Below are 19,733 nucleotides of genomic sequence, written 5' to 3' on the forward strand. Positions count from 1 at the left end.
TCATTGTAAGTGGGCCAAAACACATATATTACAAAATAATCTCATGGAAATGACTTGATTGATTGATTGATTGAAACTTTTATTAGTAGATTGCACAGTTCAGTACATATTCCGTACAATTGACCACTAAATGGTAACACCCAAATACGTTTTTCAACTTCTTTAAGTCGGGGTCCACGTTAATCAATACAATTCATTGACTGCTGTCAATTGATTATAATAAAAAAACATTTAACTTGTTATTTAGTCAGGTTTGGGACAGGTGTGCTGCAGGTGTGGCCACAGTACAGGTGCACGTCTGACGTCGCTAACATGTGATCCATTTAATGCTCAGGAAGTTTTTACGTCTGCTCACATGGAAAATTAGAGAAAACATTGTTTGGGGGTGTCCATAATACGTCGATAGAGAGAAGTTTTTATTTACACGATGAGTCAGGTGTGTCTTGACCTCCGCCGAACCCCTGAGGCCGACTCACCGAACCCCTAGGGTTCGATCGAACCCAGGTTAAGAACCAATGCTCTAAGGGTAAAACCGCTGGGTTTGAAGTCAAGTGAGTAACTTTGGCAACCCTATCATACAGACGTATGGGAATGGACAGACTGTGGCACAGGACAATAAACAAACCCAAGCAACCCAGATGGTCAAAAAGGTTGCGTTTTAAGACAAGTGAATGACTTCAAAATGGAAAGGCTAGCGTTCATTTTCGATTGGTAAAAAGTTGCAGCCTTTTTATTTGTGGCAAACTCACTTTTGAAACATTGTTATTCAATACACTGTATGTCGTATTGCATAACATGGGGTTCTAAAAGGTTGCTATAATTGTGCCAATGCAAACTGCTGATTTCTGGGGAGTATAGTTGATAATGATATTTCATTTCAGAAGCAAATTCTTCCAAGTGCAGATGCTTGCACTATAAGCCCTCCCGCAAGTTTCTGGGAAAGTGAATGATTAGCGGAAAGTCTTTTGAATAAAAGAAAAAAAGTATAAAGAATATCCTTTCTCCATTCATGCAGGTTTTATCAAGTGAACCGGTTGCCATAGAGACGCATTGGCAGGATATTTCCGGAATAAAGCATAATGGGTCTCCTGACGCAGTTTGCTCTGCTCCTGTGGAAGAACTTCACTCTGCGGAAGAGACAAAAGGTACGTACAAACCCGCCTGTTGTGTTTTTGTAAAAAATGTCAACAAAAAGGTTACCAAGGGCTGTTAAGTTATAGGAGATTGTCTCCTATGGATCTAAGCTGCCTTTAAACCCCCCCCTCCCCCGCTGAGAGCAAGACCAATCCCGCCTTTAATACGTACCAATTCAAAGTGTCACCTTCAATTTTAGGATGTCTACTTCTTGTGCACATGATGTCACATTGGCTGTATTATAGTGCTAACAAAGTCAGTCTTCAGCTTAATGAACAGGGAAGGGGAACTTCTAAGTCTGTGACTTGAAGGGCAAACACTCTGTCCAACAAAATCATAGGAAAAACGCAAATATAATGGTTTTCAGAGGGTGTACTACCCTATAGTAAACCTTAAATAACACATATTTACAGCTTGGGAACACCGCCGCCAGATTGTATGAACTTATCTAAAGGGTTCTTGTGCGTGAAAGAACCGACAGATGCGCAAGAGAACAAACGCTAGCCACCTGTAAAGGATAACGGTGGCTTTTAAGACAAAAAAAAATCTTTTTAAGTCAAGTGACTTTATGTTCAACTGGACAGTGCGAAATGACAATATGCAAATCACATGTTTGGCTTACTACCAATAAATAACAGTGGACTTTTAGGGTAAAACAGTACTGTGTTTTAGGCCAAGTGAGTGATTTCGTCCACACTAGCAAACTCATATTGTACATAAATAGACAGATAAATGTACAAGATGACAAACAATCACACATGTTTGGCTTACTAAGAAATAACTGGACTTTAAGGTCAATCATCCTGTGTATTAAGACAAGTGAGTGCTTTCGTCCACACTCGCAAACAAATATTGTCAATGAATGGACAGACAAATGTACAAGATGACAAACAATATGCAAATCAGACATGTTTGGCTTACAAGCAGGACATAACTGTAAACTCTCAGGGTAAAAAAGGCTGAGTTTTAAATAAAGTCAGTGATTTTGTCCATATGTGCAACCTGACATCATACATGAATTGACAGACAAATGTGTAAGATGGCATACAATATGCAGATCACACATGTTTTGCTTACTAAGAAATAACAGTGAACTTTAAGCTTAAGCATGCTGCATTTTTAAGCCAAGTGAGTGCTTTCATCCACACGAGCAAACAAATATTGTGCATGAACGGACAGACAAATGTGCAAGATGACATACATTATGCTAATCACACATGTTTGGCTTGCTAGTTAGAAATGACAGTGGACTTCCAGGGTAATAAAGGCTGCGTTTTAAATCGAGTGGTTTTGTCCACACAAGCAAACTGACATCATACATGAATTGACAGACAAATGTGTAAGATGACAAACAATATACAGATCACACATGTTTTGCTTACTAAGAAATCACAGTGGACTTTAAGGCTGAGCATGCTACGTGTTAAGCCAAGTGAGTGATTTCTTCCACACGAGCAAATGAATATTTTACATGAATGGACAGACATTTGTGCAAGATGACAATTAATATGCTAATCAAACATGTTTGGCTTACTAGCAAGAAATGACAGTGGACTTTCAGGGTAAAAGAGGTTGCGTTTTAAATCAAGCGAGTGGTTTTATCCACACGAGCAAACCGACATCGTACATGAATTGACAGACAAATGTGCAAGATGACAAACAATATGAAAATCACACATTTGGCTTACTAGCAAGAAATAACAGTGGTCTTTCAGGGTAAAACAGTACTGTGTTTTATGCCAAGTGAGTGATTTCGTCCACACTAGCAAATGAATATTGTGCATGAATGGACAGACATATGTGCAAGATGACAAACAATATGCTAATCACACATGTTTGGCTTACTAGCAAGAAATAACAGTGGACTTTCAGGGTAGAAGAGGTTGCGTTTTAAATCAAGCGAGTGGTTTTATCCACACGAGCAAACCAACATCATACATGAATTGACAGACAAATGTGCAAGATGACAAACAATATAAAAATCACACGTTTGGCTTACTAGCAAGAAATAACAGTGGTCTTTCATGGTAAAAAAGTACTGTGTTCTATGCCAAGTGAGTGTTTTCATCCACACTAGCAAATGAGTATTGTGCATGAATGGACAGACATATGTGCAAGATGACAAACAATATGCTAATCACACATGTTTGGCTTACTATCAAGAAATGACAGTGGACTTTCAGGGTAAAAGAGGTTGCCTTTTAAATCAAGCGAGCGGTTTTATCCACACGAAAAAAACAACAACATCATACATGAATTGACAGACAAATGTGCAAGATGACAAACAATATGAAAATCACACATTTGGCTTACTAGCAAGAAATAACAATGGTCTTTCAGGGTAAAACAGTACCGTGTTTTATGCCAAGTGAGTGATTTCGTCAACACTAGCAAATGAATATTGTGCATGAATGGACAGACACATGTGCAAGATGACAAACAATATGCTAATCACACATGTTTGGCTTACTTGCAAGAAATGACAGTGGACTCTCAGGGTAAAAGAGGTTGCGTTTTAAATCAAGCGAGTAGTTTTCGGCACATGAGCAAATCAACATCATACATGAATTGACAGACAAATGTGCAAGATGACAAACAATATGAAAATCACACATCTGGCTTACTAGCAAGAAATAACAGTGCTCTTTCAGGGTAAAACAGTACTGTGTTCTATGCCAAGTGAGTGATTTCGTCCACACTAGCAAATGAATATTGTGCATGAATGGACAGACATGTGCAAGATGACAAACAATATGCTAATCACACATGTTTGGCTTACTAGCAAGAAATGACAGTAGAATTTCAGGGTAAAAGAGGTTGCCTCTTAAATCAAGCGAGTGGTTGTATCCACACGGAAAAAAAACGACATCATACATGAATTGACAGACAAATGTGCAAGATGACAAACAATATGAAAATCACATGTTTGGCTTACTAGCAAGAAATAACAATGGTCTTTCAGGGTAAAACAGTACCGTGTTTTATGCCAAGTGAGTGATTTCGTCAACACTAGCAAATGAATATTGTGCATGAATGGACAGACATATGTGCAAGATGACAAACAATATGCTAATCACACATGTTTGGCTTACTTGCAAGAAATGACAGTGGACTCTCAGGGTAAAAGAGGTTGCGTTTTAAATCAAGCGAGTGGCTTTCGGCACACGAGCAAACCGACATCATACATGAATTGACAGACAAATGTGCAAGATGACAAACAATATGAAAATCACACATTTGGCTTACCATCAAGAAATAACAGTGTTCTTTCAGGGTAAAACAGTACTGTGTTCTATGCCAAGTGAGTGATTTCGTCCACACTAGCAAATGAATATTGTGCATGAATGGACAGACATATGTGCAAGATGACAAACAATATGCTAATCACGCGTTTGGCTTACTTGCAAGAAATGACAGTGGACTTTCAGGGTAAAAGAGGTTGCCTCTTAAATCAAGCGAGTGGTTTTATCCACACGAAAAAAAAAACGACATCATACATGAATTGACAGACAAATGTGCAAGATGACAAACAATATGAAAATCACACGTTTGGCTTACTAGCAAGAAATAACAATGGTCTTTCAGGGTAAAACAGTACTGTGTTTTATGCCAAGTGAGTGATTTCGTCAACACTAGCAAATTAATATTGTGCATAAATGGACAGACATATGTGCAAGATGACAAACAATATGCTAATCACACATGTTTGGCTTACTTGCAAGAAATGACAGTGGACTTTCAGGGTAAAAGAGGTTGCGTTTTAAATCAAGCGAGTGGTTTTCGGCACACGAGCAAACCGACATCATACATGAATTGACAGACAAATGTGCAAGATGACAAACAATATGAAAATCACACATTTGGCTTACCATCAAGAAATAACAGTGTTATTTCAGGGTAAAACAGTACTGTGTTTTATGCCAAGTGAGTGATTTCGTACACACTAGCAAATGAATATTGTGCATGAATGGACAGACATATGTGCAAGATGACAAACAATATGCTAATCACACATGTTTGGCTTACTTGCAAGAAATGACAGTGGACTTTCAGGGTAAAAAGAGGTTGCCTCTTAAATCAAGCAAGTGGTTTTATCCACACGAAAAAAAAACGACATCATACATGAATTGACAGACAAATGTGCAAGATGACAAACAATATGAAAATCACACGTTTGGCTTACTAGCAAGAAATAACAATGGTCTTTCAGGGTAAAACAGTACTGTGTTTTATGCCAAGTGAGTGATTTCGTCAACACTAGCAAATTAATATTGTGCATAAATGGACAGACATATGTGCAAGATGACAAACAATATGCTAATCACACATGTTTGGCTTACTTGCAAGAAATGACAGTGGACTCTCAGGGTAAAAGAGGTTGCGTTTTAAATCAAGCGAGTGGTTTTCGGCACACGAGCAAACCGACATCATACATGAATTGACAGACAAATGTGCAAGATGACAAACAATATGAAAATCACACATTTGGCTTACTAGCAAGAAATAACAGTGGTCTTTCATGGTAAAACAGTACTGTGTTTTATGCCAAGTGATTGATTTTGTCCACACTAGCAAATGAATATTGTGCATGAATTGACAGACATATGTGCAAGATGACAAACTATGCTAATCACACATGTTTGGCTTATTAGCAAGAAATGACAGTGGACTTTCAGAGTCAAAAAGGCTGCATTTTAAATCAAGTGAGTAATTTTGTCCACATGAGCAAACATACATGAATTGACAGACAAATGTGTAAAGATGACAAACAATATGCTAATCACAAGTTCGGCTTACTAAGAATTTATAGTGGACTTCAAAGGTATGCATGCTGCTGTTTAAGTCAAGTGCGTGATTTCGTCCATACTAGCAAACAAATATTGTGCATGAATGGACGGACAAATGTGCAAGATGACAAAAAATATTCAAATCACACTAAAAAATAAGTGTGTGACAGAAATAATGGACACTTCCTGCCGGAATGCGGTGGCGGTAAGCAGCACCTTTGTGCATGGATAATGTCCTCGTCTGAAATGATGCGAAAGACTGGAAGCATAAAACCATGCCAGTTATAAAACGTTAAAAAGCGCTTGGCGAGGCATTCATATAATTGGTCATTAACCTCTACGAGGACCCTTCACCAGCGCTATTGTCCTTGCCAACTCCCACCGGTTTCATCTAATAGTCATTTTTCATGTCAGGACAAACAAACTGTCCCCCGTAACTATCCCCATGACAAATTAGTGCTGCGTATTTCTTTATATGTGGTTGCAACCTGCTTTCTGTGCGCAGTAAAGAAGAGAAGTTGCAAAATAGTTTGTTTTTTTCTTTAGCTTTTTTCTCTGCATGTGATAGATGCCTTTTGTTTTATGTTACACGCGCCTCGCTGTGCTCCAGCCACTTACAAAATAAGTGGGCGAGTGCACTGCAAAGCTTAGAAAAGAAAAAAATAAATAATGCTCATGGTCCTAGTCTGAATTCTGAATTGCAGCCGTTGAGTTGTTATCTTCCAGCTGGGTGTGACCTCTCTTCCAATCATTGTAAAAGTTATGATCATGTGCAGACGGTGAGTCATGACAACCAAGAAGTAGTATTGATAGTCTAGAAACTTGGCCAAAGGTAAGAATTACATTTCCTGCCACTTAGAATTTGAGCTAACTTCAAGCTTCGATTGCACAACGTTGATGTATCATAAGATTAATGCAATCGCTCCTCTCCCCAGTTATTAAGGATTTAAGCCACATTCCATGCTTTAGGAAAGAAATAAACACTCTCAAAAGTATTAAAGTCCCCAGTACATTTGGTAACACATCGTAAACATGTGAAATAATAAATGTGGCCTCTCCTCCTGCCAGTTATTAACGTCGACACCTTATATCAGTGGTTCTCAAATGGGGGTACGCGTACCCCTGGGGGTACTTGAAGCTATGCCAAGGGGTATGTGGGATTTTATAAATATATTCTAAAATAACAACAATTCAAAAATACTTTATGAATATATTTATTGAATAATACTTCAACAAAATATGAATGTAAGTTCATAAACTGTGAAAAGAAATGCAACAATGCAATATTCAGTGTTGACAGCTAGATTTTTTGTGGACATGTTCCTTAAATATTTCATTTTTTGTGAAGAAATGGTTAGACTTAAGTTCATGAATCCAGATGGATCTCTATTACAATCCCCAAAGAGGGCACTTTAAGTTGATGATTACTTCTATGTGTAGTAATCTTTATCTATAATTGAATCACTTGTTTATTTTTCAACAAGTTTTTAGTTGTTTTTATATCTTTTTTTCCCAAATAGTTGAAGAAAGACCACTACAAATGAGCAATATTTTGTACACTTTACACAATTTAATAAATCAGAAACTGATGACATAGTGCTGTATTTTACTTATTTATCTCTTTTTTCAACCAAAAATGCTTTGCTCTGATTAGGGGGTACTTGAATTAAAAAAAATGTTCTCAGGGGGTACATCACTGAAAAAAGGTTGAGAACCACTGCCTTATATGACACAATTAATGGAAATACTCCAAATAATCCACAAAGTGATTGTTCAGGGTATGTTGATCTTGTCTGAATATTTATCTCATAAATCACCACCTTGTGTAATAAAACAGAATAAGAAAGACTTAAAATAATCCAATTTCAATCACGCGCAAATAAGATAGATGCCATCTACCATGAATTGATTAACGTGGACCCCGACTTAAACAAGTTGAAAAACTTATTCGGGTGTTACCATTTAGTGGTCAATTGTACGGAATATCTACTAATAAAAGTATCAATCAATCAATCAATCAATCATTTTTCTTTAGCTGCTTGTAAATGATGATCACCACCTTGCAAAAAAACAACAACCAGAAAGTATAATAGTTGTGATTGCTCCTCTGACCAGTTATAACAGTCAACCTCCAGCTTGCATACAAAAACAGACAAAAATACTCAATATATTCCACAAAAATAATACAATCCCCGTTTCCATATGAGTTGAGAAATTGTGTTAGATGTAAATATAAACGGAATACAATGATTTGCAAATCATTTTCAACTCATATTCAGTTGAATATGCTAAAAACACAACATATTTGATGTTCAAACTGATAAACCTTTTTTTTTTGCAAATAATCATTAACTTTAGAATTTGATGCCGGCAACACGTGACAAAGAAGTTGGGAAAGGTGGCAATACATACTGATAAAGTTGACAAAAGCTCATCAAACACTTATTTGGAACATCCCCCTGGTGTGCAGGCTAATTAAAAAAAGGTGGGTGCCATGATTGGGTATAAAAACAGCTTCCATGAAATGCTAAGTAATTCCCAAACTAGGATGGGGCGAGGGTCACTAGTTTGTAAGCAAATTGTCGAACAGTTTTAGAACAACATTTCTCAACAAGCTATTGCAAGGAATTTAGAGATTTTACCATCTACGGTCAGTAAAATCATCAAAAGGTTCAGAGAACTTGGAGACATCACTGCACGTAAGCGATGATATTACGGACCTTTGATCCCTCAGGCGGTACTGCATCAAAAACCGACATCAGTGTGTAAAGTATATCACCACATGGGCTCAGGAACACTTCATAAAACCAATGTCAGTAACTATAGTGGGTCGCTACATCTGTAAGTGCAAGGTAAAACTCTACTCTGCAAAGCAAAGCCCATTTATCAACAACACCCAGAAACGCCGCCGGCTTCGCTGGGCCAGAGCTCATCTAAGATGGACTGATGAAGGTGGAAAAGTGTTCTGTAGTCTGACAATTCCACATTTCAAATTATATTTGGAAACTGTGGAGGGGGTGTCCTCAGGAACAAAGAAGAAAATAACCATCCGGATTGTTTTAGGCGCAAAGTTCAAAAGCCAGCATCTGTAATGGTATGGGGGTGCATTAATGCCCAAGGCATTGGTAACTTACACATCTGTGAAGGCACCATTAATACTGAATGGTCCATACAGGTTCTGGAGCAACATATGTTGTCATCCAAGCAGCGTTATCATGGACACCCCTGCTTATTTCAGCAAGACAAAGCCAAGCCACATGCTACAACAGCGTGGCTTCGTAAAAAAAAGAGTGCAAGTACTTTCCTGGCCCGCCTGCAGTCCAAACCTGTCTCCCATCGAAAATGTGTGGCGCATTATGAAGCGTAAAATACGACAGCGCAGACCCCGGACTGGTGAACGACTGAATCCCTACATAAAACAAAAGAATTCCACTTTCAAAGCTTCAACAATTAGTTTCCTCAGTTCCCAAATGTTTATTGAGTGTTGTTAAAAGAAAAGGTTATGTAACACAGTGGTGAACATGCCCTTTCCCAACTACTTTGGTACATGTTGCAGCCATGAAATTTCAAGTTAAATATTATTTGCAAAAAAAAAAAAAGTTTAACATCAAATACCTTGTTTGTATTGCATTGAACTGAATATGGGTTGAAAAGGATTTGAAAATCATTGTATTCTGTTTATATTTACATCTAACATAATTTCCCAACTCATATGAAAAAGGGTTCTTTTAGTTAATGGTAGCCTCAACCGCATGCAAGCAAAATAGATTTGTCATTTAATTAATGTTGGAATTGATAGTAATCGCTCATCGTGCTACTTATTAATGACAAGCGCCACCTTGCATCATAACAATTAAAAAAATACCCTTTCCTATTGTACACTTGAACACACCAAGGCAACATATAGGTGTGTTATGTACAGTAAGTCATGTGACCCGGCTCCCTCCAGTCTGGTTATAATGGATGACCACCACTTTGCATCATAGAAATAAACATTATACCCTGAAATAATCCACGCAGTCAAGGTCCACACTCCACAGTTTGTTTGCTCATTAACGAGTCACATATTTTACATTATGTGTTATACTATTATTATGATCGCGCCTTCTGCCAAAGATCACTTATTTTAATAATCAACTTACTAAGCTATATTATGACAGCATGCAAACAAGATATTAAAATATAAGAGAATATTTTAATATATTGTACTTTGACAGCTCAATAAAAATGGATTCACAACCATTATTCTGTCCTGAATGTAGATTCAGTATGATTCTTGATTTAAGAAGCAAAAAGCTGGACAAGGGCCTAGGTTGGTGATTGTCTTCAAAAGAAGGTACTCTGGAGATACAATAATACCATTTAAAGGTTAGACCTTGTTATTGTATCTCGAGAGTACCTCTTTAGGACTGAACTGCTAGAGGTCAAAGCTCTCATGTCAAACAAAATGACCCTCATGAATATGTACCTCAGTGGCTTCTTAAAAAAAAAGGCATGACTGAGTGTCACTTTTGTGTTTGTGCAGGTGCGGTTAGTCGTGGAAATTGTTTGGCCTCTCTTCTTGTTCTTCATCCTGGTGTGGGTTCGCTTCACAAACGAGCCCACCCACAAAGGCCAATGTAAGTCATCAAAACGTCAAGTTAACCTTGATGAAGATTTACTGAATGAACTACTGCACTTTTTCCACCAGGCCACTACCCCAATAAAGCCATGCCCTCAGCGGGAATCCTGCCTTGGATCCAAAGCACGGTGTGCAACTTCGACAACCCCTGTTGGAGTCACCCAACACCAGGGGAGACGCCGGGACAAGTCAACAACTTTGAAAACTCCATGTAGGAGCCAAATGTTATGAACATGTTACTGTGTCTTTGAGAGCAACATCCTTTTAAACAGGATTATCTTGTAGAATTTCCGGGATGCTAATTGAGCTGCAAGACCTCCTGGTCAACAGATCCATTCTCAGCGATGTCGGACGACTCGCTGACGACGCCAATCAATGGGCTTTGGTCCTGTCATCCAGGAACGGTAGGAGCATTTGAAAGAGCCATATTTACATACAGAAAAGACGAGAAGAAACTCTCTGACTCACTTTGGGGAAAAGTGAATAGAAACCACCTGTTCCCAGATATAGGATTACCCCTCATTTTAGTCACTGCTGTATATGTGTGAGTGGCAAGAAGAAAAGCTCTGACTCACTTTGGGGAGAAGTGAATAGCAAAACCACTTGTTACCAAATATAAGATCATCCCTTATTTTTAGTCCCTTCTGTATGTGTGTGAGTGACAAGAAGAAAAGCGCTGACCTTGCATGGGAAGTTTGGATCCTTTGTTAATTGTGTTAAGCTCTATTATATTCAAAAACAAAATTCTAATGTTTCCATGTTTAATTCTTTACATAGTGTTTTCAATACTTTAGCCAACTAGAATCATGTAATCCGGTTCAAACCTATTCAGCACCATTGCCCTATTTTTTATGTCCACATTCTTGATAGGTGGTAAACCCAGCAAAACATCTCTCATGGAGATGAAATCCTCAGTGCAGAAAGCGTATGTATGTGTGTATGTAAATATATATGTATATATATGTGTGTATATATATATATATATATCTATATACATATATGTATGTATGTGTGTGTGTGTGTATATATATATATATATATATATATATATATATATATATATATATACACACAAACCCCGTTTCCAATATATACAAACCCCATTTCCATATGAGTTGGGCAATTGTGTTAGATGTAAATATAAACGGAATACTATTATTTGCAAATCATTTTCAACCCATATTCAGTTGAATATGCTACAAAGACAACATATTTAAAGTTCAAACTGATAAAAAAATGTTTTTTTTGCAAATAATCATTAACTTTAGAATTTGATGCCAGCATCAAGTGACAAAGAAGTTGGGAAAGGTGGCAATAAATACTGAAAAAGTTGAGAAATGCTCATTAAACACTGATTTGGAACATCCCCCTGGTGTGCAGGCTAATTGGGAACAGGTGGTTGCCATGATTGGGTATAAAAGCAGCTTCCATGAAATGCTAAGTAATTCACAAACAAGGATGGGGCGAGGGTCACCAATTTGTAAGCAAATTGTCGAACAGTTTTAGAACAACATTTCTCAACAAGCTATTGCAAGGAATTTAGGGGTTTTACCATCTACGGTCCGTAAAATCATCAAAATGTTCAGAGAATCCGGAGAAATCATTGCACGTAAGCGATGATATTACGGACCTTTGATCCCTCAGACGGTACTGCATCAAAAACCGACATCAGTGTGTAAAGGATATCACCACATGGGCTCAGGAACACTTCATAAAACCACTGTCAGTAACTACAGTTGGTCGCAACATCTGTAAGTGCAAGTTAAAACTCTACTCTGCAAAGCAATGCCCATTTATCAACAACACCCAGAAACGCCGCCGGCTTCGCTGGGCCAGAGCTCATCTAAGATGGACTGATGCAAAGTGGTAAAGTGTTCTGTGGTATGACGAGTCCACATTTCAAATTATATTTGGAAACTGTGGAGGTGGTGTCCTCCGGAACAAAGAGGAAAATAACCATCCGGATTGTTATAGGCGCAAAATTCAAAAGCCAGCATCTGTGATGGTATGGGGGTGTATTAGTGCCAAAGGCATGGGTAACTTACACATCTGTGAAGGCACCATTAACGCTGAATGATCCACACAGGTTTTGGAGCAACATATGTTGTCATCCAAGCAGCGTTATCATGGACGCTCCTGCTTATTTCAGCAAGACAAAGCCAAGTCACGTGTTACAACAGCGTGGTTTCGTAGTAAAAGAGTGCAGGTACTTTCCTGGCCCGCCTGCAGTCCAGACCTGTCTCCCATCGAAAAATGTGTGGCGCATTATGAAGCGTAAAATACGACAGCGGAGACCCTGGACTGTTGAACGACTTAAGGTCTACATAAAACAAGAATGAGAAAGAATTCCACTTTCAAAGCTTCAACAATTAGTTTCCTCAGTTCCCAAATGTTTATTGAGTGTTGTTAAAAGAAAAGGTGATGTAACAACTACTTTGGCACATGTTGCAGCCATGAAATTCTAAGTAAATTATTATTTGCAAAAAAAAAATCAAGTTTGAGTTTAAACATCAAATATCTTGTCTTCCAAGTGCATTCAATCCAATCCAATCCACTTTTCATTCAACTGAATATGGGTTGAAAAGGATTTGCAAATCATTGTATTCCGTTTATATTTACATCTAACACAATTTCCCAATTCATATGGAAACGGGGTCTGTATATGGACTGAGTTGGCACGGTATCTGCGCTTAGATTATAGTGAGCCAGTTTGGACTAAAAAGTCCAAGGCCATATTTTTGTCCCAGTCCAAACCAGGGGAAAATGTGTTTGCTGTACCGTGATGGTTGACATGCATACACCTGTTGACCCCAAATATGAGACAACCTGTTTTTATGTATGTGTGACAAAGAATAAACAATTTTAAGACGTTGCGTCCTTTTTAATAAACATAAAAAGGTTAGAACAGCAACAGTCACGCCTTTATGTCTTTGTGTTGTTTGAATGACACGTTCAGAGATGTGTTGTCCTCGTTTATCCGTCCAAAACAACGAGGCGTGATTATTTACGACGTCTTTTTGCATGAAGACTTGACAGATCATTTGTCTTGATAAGCTGCTGCTTTGCATTAAGCTAATTTGTCCGCCACAATATTCTGATCTAATTTGCAAATTGCGAAAGAGGGAGGTGCTGCTGACGCACCGTCATTCAACAAAACGTTTCAAATTTGCATTTTGTGGGTCGCTGGGTTGGTAATATCCAAGATTAAAATCCATCACATGCACGTAATTAATGGCGTGTCTGAGGTGAAAGTCCAAAAAGGTCGTTAGCGACAGACACGATACAGGTTTTTATTAAAAGTTTAGGACAACAACAGGTAGTTACCTTGTCCTCTTTTGTTTTTCTTAGTTCCAGTTTAAATGTGCTTGTGTTTTTCGGATTCAACTTTCAACATTATTCACAATGGAGATATCTGCTAATTGCGAAGAACGATACATTTTTAACCACACAAATGGCAGAAATGGAAAATGCTTTACAGTACCAGTATAATGGAAAAATAAGCTATTTATATGCGTAACTGTGTTTCATTTTAGCTGTTCAACCATATCCAATTACATTTCCAATTCGCAAAATATGTGAAAATATCAACAAAACGCTACAATTTCAAACGGCCATTTTAAATATTCCGCTTCAATAGAGATAGGTAATTACCGTAGATTCGCGACATGAATTGATTAACGTGGACCCTGACTTAATAAACAAGTTGAAAAACTTATTTGGGTGTTACCATTTAGTGGTCAATTGTATGGAATCTGTACTGAACTGTGCAATCTGCTAATAAAAGTTCCAGTCAATCAATCACTGGGGAACTCTCCTTGCTTTTGCCCATATCAGTAGATCAGTCATACTGGAAATACACAAAAATGGGAAAAATCTGCGGTTTATCATTCACAATACCTATGTTAGACAAGAACGCATGTTTTTCTCTTTTAGGCATTCGAAATCGTAAATAAATACAAAAAAAGGTCAGCTAACATCGGAGGCTCCTCTATTCCGCCCACAAGACCATCTAAAAACCACCAACAAATTTACATTTCGTGACTCGAGAATTAACCAAATATAAGCAATAGAGCTGTGAATCTTTAGGTGTCCCACGATTTGATTCAATATAGATTCTTCGGATCACGATTCTATAATATTTCGATTCGATTCTTGATTCAAAAACAATATTTTTCCGATTCAAAACGATTCTGTATTCATTCAATACATAGGATTTCAGCAGGATCTACCCCAGTCTGCTGACATGCAAGCAGAGTCGTAGATTAAGTTTTTTTTTTATAATTGTTAAGGACAATGTTTTATCAACTGATTTCAATAACGTAAATTTGTTTTAACTATTAAACGAACCAAAAATATGACTTATTTTATCTTTGTGAAAATATTGGACACAGTGTGTTGTCAAGCTTATGAGATGCGATACAAGTGTAAGCCACTGTGACACTATTGTTCTTTTTTTTTTATATTTATAAATGTCTAATGATAATTTCAATAAGGGATCTTTAATCACTGCTATGCTGAAATTATAACTAATATTGATACTGTTGTTGATAATATTAATTTTTGTTTCACTACTTTTGGTTTGTTCTGTGTCGTGTTTGTGCCTCCTCTCAATTGCTCTGTTTATTGCAGTTCTGAGTGTTGCTGGGTCAGGTTTGGTTTTGGAATTGGATTGCATTGTTATGGTATTGCTGTGTAGTGGTTTGTTGGATTGATTAAAAAAAAAAATATATATATATATATATATATATATATATATATATATATATACATATATATCTTTTTAAAATAAATAGATTTTTTAAAAATGAGAATCGATTCTGAATCGCACAACGTATTTGAATCGATTTTTTCCCACACCCCTAATAAGCGATATTGTTATTACAAGCGCTAACGTTAAGGAACTACTTTTGGTGGTGCATTGATCACTGTGAGGTAACTAGCTTGTGTTGTATTGAGCCGGCCGGTATCTTGCCGCTTCTAAACTGGTGAAAGTTCATTCTAGATTATAAATCATGCCTCACACCTAAATAGTAGATCGTTATAGCCTTAAATTGAGAAGTTGGTCAACTTGGACATCCAATTTAGACCCAGAGATGGCGAGAAAGACACAAAAAAACGCCAGTTGCAGCACTTTTTCTTCTTTTTTCACCGTTCGCGTGGATTGTGAATTATTATTCATCTAAACGGGAAGATTTGGATATCCTATCCGTCAGCATCCCAGTGAAAGCAGACATTGTACAGCAAGTGATTATTATGTTTTAAGTTGTATTTCTTGTTCAGCTATGATACTGCATGATGCTCATATGTTTCACTTGAGTTGCGTCTGTTTGGCACACAGCTTCTAAAAGTTGTTACTCATCCTCTGTATATTAAGGTTAAAAAAATAAAAGGTTCTGGATCATCATTTGTCCCAATGTAATCGTTGTCGCTCACAAAGTATGTCGTGAGTGGTAGGTTTGTTTTTGTTAAAGGATGAAGGTATTTCCCACCAGCCTGCCACGGATCACATGACTGCTCGTGCTCATTATCAATATGATTTGGGAATGTTTGTGAAATTTACATCATTTAAAATATATCCATTCATTTGCAATTTTTGTAAGTTTTTTGGTCTTATAAATCAGAAATATATGATAATCGCTTCAATGTAGAGGCGACCTGGTTTTCTATTATATTGGTACTTTAATAATTTTTCAATGACTTTCACTCTTTATCCCCAAAAGTTAAAAATAATGAAAAAGTACTATATTTAAATTGTACAAAATAAAAATGATATCTCTTTACCATGTGTTACTAAAATGTATTAGTCTGGATTATTCTTATTTGTGGGCTATTTTTTGTCTTTTTTTTTTTGCGCTAAAAAAATTATTATACGCCGCTAACCTCCTTTAGTTCCACAGGGGGAGACACAGACGCATTTCCAGGCAAGCTTTAAGACATAGTCCCTCATAAACTATACACTGTACAAACATATATAAAAATGTGTTTTAATTTTATTTTTCTTGAAAAGTTTGTCTGATAAAGGTTTGTTAGTCCGTTCGTCCCCCTTCCCTGTTTCTCTGTCTCTCACCCTCCCTCCCTTCCTTCTGTCTTTCCTGCCTTAAAGGCGTACTGAAACCCACTACTACCAACCACGCAGTCTGATAGTTTATATATCAATGATGAAATATTAACATTGCAACACATGCCAATACGGCCTTTATAGTTTACTAAATTGCAATTTTAAATTTCCAGCGAAGTGTCGTGTTGAAAACGTTGCGGTATGATGACTCGTATGATGACACGTGCGTTTGACGTCTCGGGTTGTAGCGGACATTATTTTCCAGCCGGATCCAAGCTATAAGTAGTCTGCTTTAATCGTATTATCAAACAGTATTCTGGACATCTGTGTTGCTGAATCTTTTGCAATTTGTTCAATTAATAATGGAGAAGTCAAAGTAGAAAGACGTAGTTGGGAAGCTTTTAGCCTTTAGCCACACAAACACAGTCGGTGTTTCATTTTTTATAATTCCCGAAGATGAAGCTTTACTATGGATCAGAGCGGTCAAGCGAACATGGATCCGGACCAAATGTCAACCGGCAGTTTCCGGTGAGAAAATTGCGGTAATAAGTCAGCTCTTACCGGAGACATCAACGGAGCTTCCGTCTTGCTGCAGCCGCGTGACTTCCCTCAGAGACTCTGGCGTCAACACACCCGTGGCCACACTCCTCCGCTTTTCAGGTACTTTATAATCTCACTAAAAGACTAGTAACACAATAGGCAGAATTATCCTAGTAAATGTGTCTTAACAACATCTGAATCACTCTCACTGCCCTTGCCTTTTTTTTTTTCCCCTAGTCCTTCACTCTTAAATTTCCTCATCCACGAATCTTTCATCCTCGCTCAAATTAATGGGGAAATTGTCGCTTTTTCGGTCCGAATAGCTCTAGCTGCCACTGGCTATGATTATAAACAATGTGAGGATGGGAGGAGCCCTACAACCAGTGACGTCACACGCGCATCATCTGCTACTTCCGGTAAAAGCAAAGCTTTTTTATTAGCGACCAAAACTTGATAACTTTATCGTCGATGTTCTCTACTAAATCCTTTCAGCAAAACTATGGCAATATCGCGAAATGATCAAGTATAACACATAGAATGGACCTGCTATCCCCGTTTGAATAAGACAATCTCATTTCAGTAGGCCTTTACATTTGTAGATTTTTTTAAAGTGGCTTAATGGTGTCGACAAATGTATTTGCCAAACTTTTCCTGAGTTTGAGTACGAAAAACAACAATTATTATTTAATGCAGGTCAACCGATGAGGAGCATTCTACGGGACAACGAAACCTTCTCAGCACATTTGAACTCAAAAGAGCTTGGAAACGCCCAGCAGGAGTTCTTGCAGGACCTGGACCTCAGGGAAGTATTTGAACAGGTGAGTTTTTCTTCAGTGTTATTTTTTCATCCATCCATCCATTTTTTACTGCTTATTCCCTTCGGGATCACGGGGGGTGCTGGTGCCTATTTCAGCTACAATTGGGCGGAAGGCAGGGTACACCCTGGACAAGTCGCCACCTCATCGCAGGGCCAACACAGATAGACAGACAACGTTCACGCTCACATTCACACACTAGGGCCAATTTAGGGTTGCCAATCAACCTATCCCCAGGTGCATGTTTTTAAAGGTGGGAGGAAGCCAGAGAACCTGGAAGGAACCCATGCAGTCACGGGGAGAACATGCAAGATAAACATATTAAAATGTATGAAAACTCCCTTTGGGTTCCTTGGGGGGGAGCAATCTCCAGTACTCAAAATAATTTACAAAAACAGCCTGCTTTTCGTTTGTTGACACGAATGACACACAAAATTTATTCAATTGCTCCTCCCTGAAATTAAATACAGAAAAAAACAAAGACAAAGTCTAGTGGACATAAGGCAGGGTGATCATTTTATAGATAGCACAGCAGAAAAGAGAAAACATGTTTGGTCGAAGCAACGTCCAAATTGACGTCTGCCATTCAGTAGCTCAGCGATGAACTTTTGACTTTCTGTCCTTGTCCTTTCATTCATGTTGTTATTGCTGTTGTTGTTATCTTTGTCAGCCTAAAACTCTTGATTTTCCCTCCTGCAGCCTTTTGCTGACGGCTGCATCATATCTTGTCCTGCTGTATTCTTTTTTGATTATTCAAATAATCACTCCTGCAAACCTCCCTGCCCTATCACTTATTTATTGAATGTGTAGTGCCACATATTTTCCCTTCCAAAGATAAACTCCACAAGAACAAAAATAAAATGCAGGAGGCCTTGCATGAAATCCCAGCGGGATTTAAAAACAGAACATGAATATTTCCGGGCCGGGGCATGTATTTTAACAACACACGGAAGTCAACATGAAAATGAGTTTTGAAGCTCCAGCTATTAAAAAAAAAAAAAACTCTTGTACAGTTACGTAAAGTATACAGTATATACAAGTTAAATAGGGACACAGATCCCTGCTAAATACTGTATCTATGATTCAATATTTAAGAAAAAACAAAAACTGTTCAATTTTGGATCATTTTTCTGTATGAACCCATCACATCAAATAATGTAAAGACATGATCAAAACAGCCAGATTTATTTATTTAAATTACATACTTTTATACTTGAAAATAACAAAAACTGTCAACCATAGATTTTTATTTTCCTGTATGAAGTCCTCCACATCACATCAATTATGTAAAGATGTCATTAAACAGCCACATTTCAGGATTTTTTTCATGGTACATACTTTAACACTTAGGAAAAATTCTGTCATATCATGTTTTTTTCTGTATTAACGCCTTCACACTACATCAATTTTTTTTTTGTTCTCTATGGACTCTCTCACGTCACACCAAATATGTAAGTATGTCATTAAACAGCCAGATGTAATAAAACGATACACTTGTAAAATATCCCTTTACACTTACAAAAAACAACAAATACTGTCGAATTGTTGTTTTTTCCTGCATGAACTCCATCACATCACATCAAATTAGGATTTTAAAAGGGACACATTCATTAATTCTATATTAAGATACACTGCTTTTAATTTTAGCTTTTGGATTTATTTTGTATTTTTCCTGTATTAATTCCAACATAAACCATCACATAATGGGAAGATTAAAACATCAGCTATAACAAAAACGTACAATACAAATATTGCCGTATGAACTCCACCATGTGAAA

At 37.5% G+C, this 19,733-nt stretch overlaps 1 protein-coding gene across 5 annotated transcripts in view; it reads left to right on the plus strand.

Annotated features, from left to right (window-relative positions):
* The window catches only part of LOC133560246 (phospholipid-transporting ATPase ABCA1-like), a 277,208-nt gene that overhangs the window by 74,181 nt on the left and 183,294 nt on the right, over nucleotides 1-19,733 (plus strand). For all 5 annotated transcript variants that reach the window (XM_061912560.1, XM_061912562.1, XM_061912559.1 and 2 more), the window contains 5 exons: nucleotides 1,016-1,145; nucleotides 10,447-10,540; nucleotides 10,612-10,753; nucleotides 10,828-10,946; nucleotides 17,834-17,958. In XM_061912560.1, coding sequence (XP_061768544.1) covers nucleotides 1,080-1,145; nucleotides 10,447-10,540; nucleotides 10,612-10,753; nucleotides 10,828-10,946; nucleotides 17,834-17,958 — 546 coding nt within the window. In that variant the 5' untranslated portion in view covers nucleotides 1,016-1,079. The remainder of the gene's footprint in view (nucleotides 1-1,015; nucleotides 1,146-10,446; nucleotides 10,541-10,611; nucleotides 10,754-10,827; nucleotides 10,947-17,833; nucleotides 17,959-19,733) is intronic.

This window comes from Nerophis ophidion, linkage group LG10 (assembly GCF_033978795.1).
Source record: "Nerophis ophidion isolate RoL-2023_Sa linkage group LG10, RoL_Noph_v1.0, whole genome shotgun sequence".
In the NCBI taxonomy this organism is placed as follows: domain Eukaryota; kingdom Metazoa; phylum Chordata; class Actinopteri; order Syngnathiformes; family Syngnathidae; genus Nerophis; species Nerophis ophidion.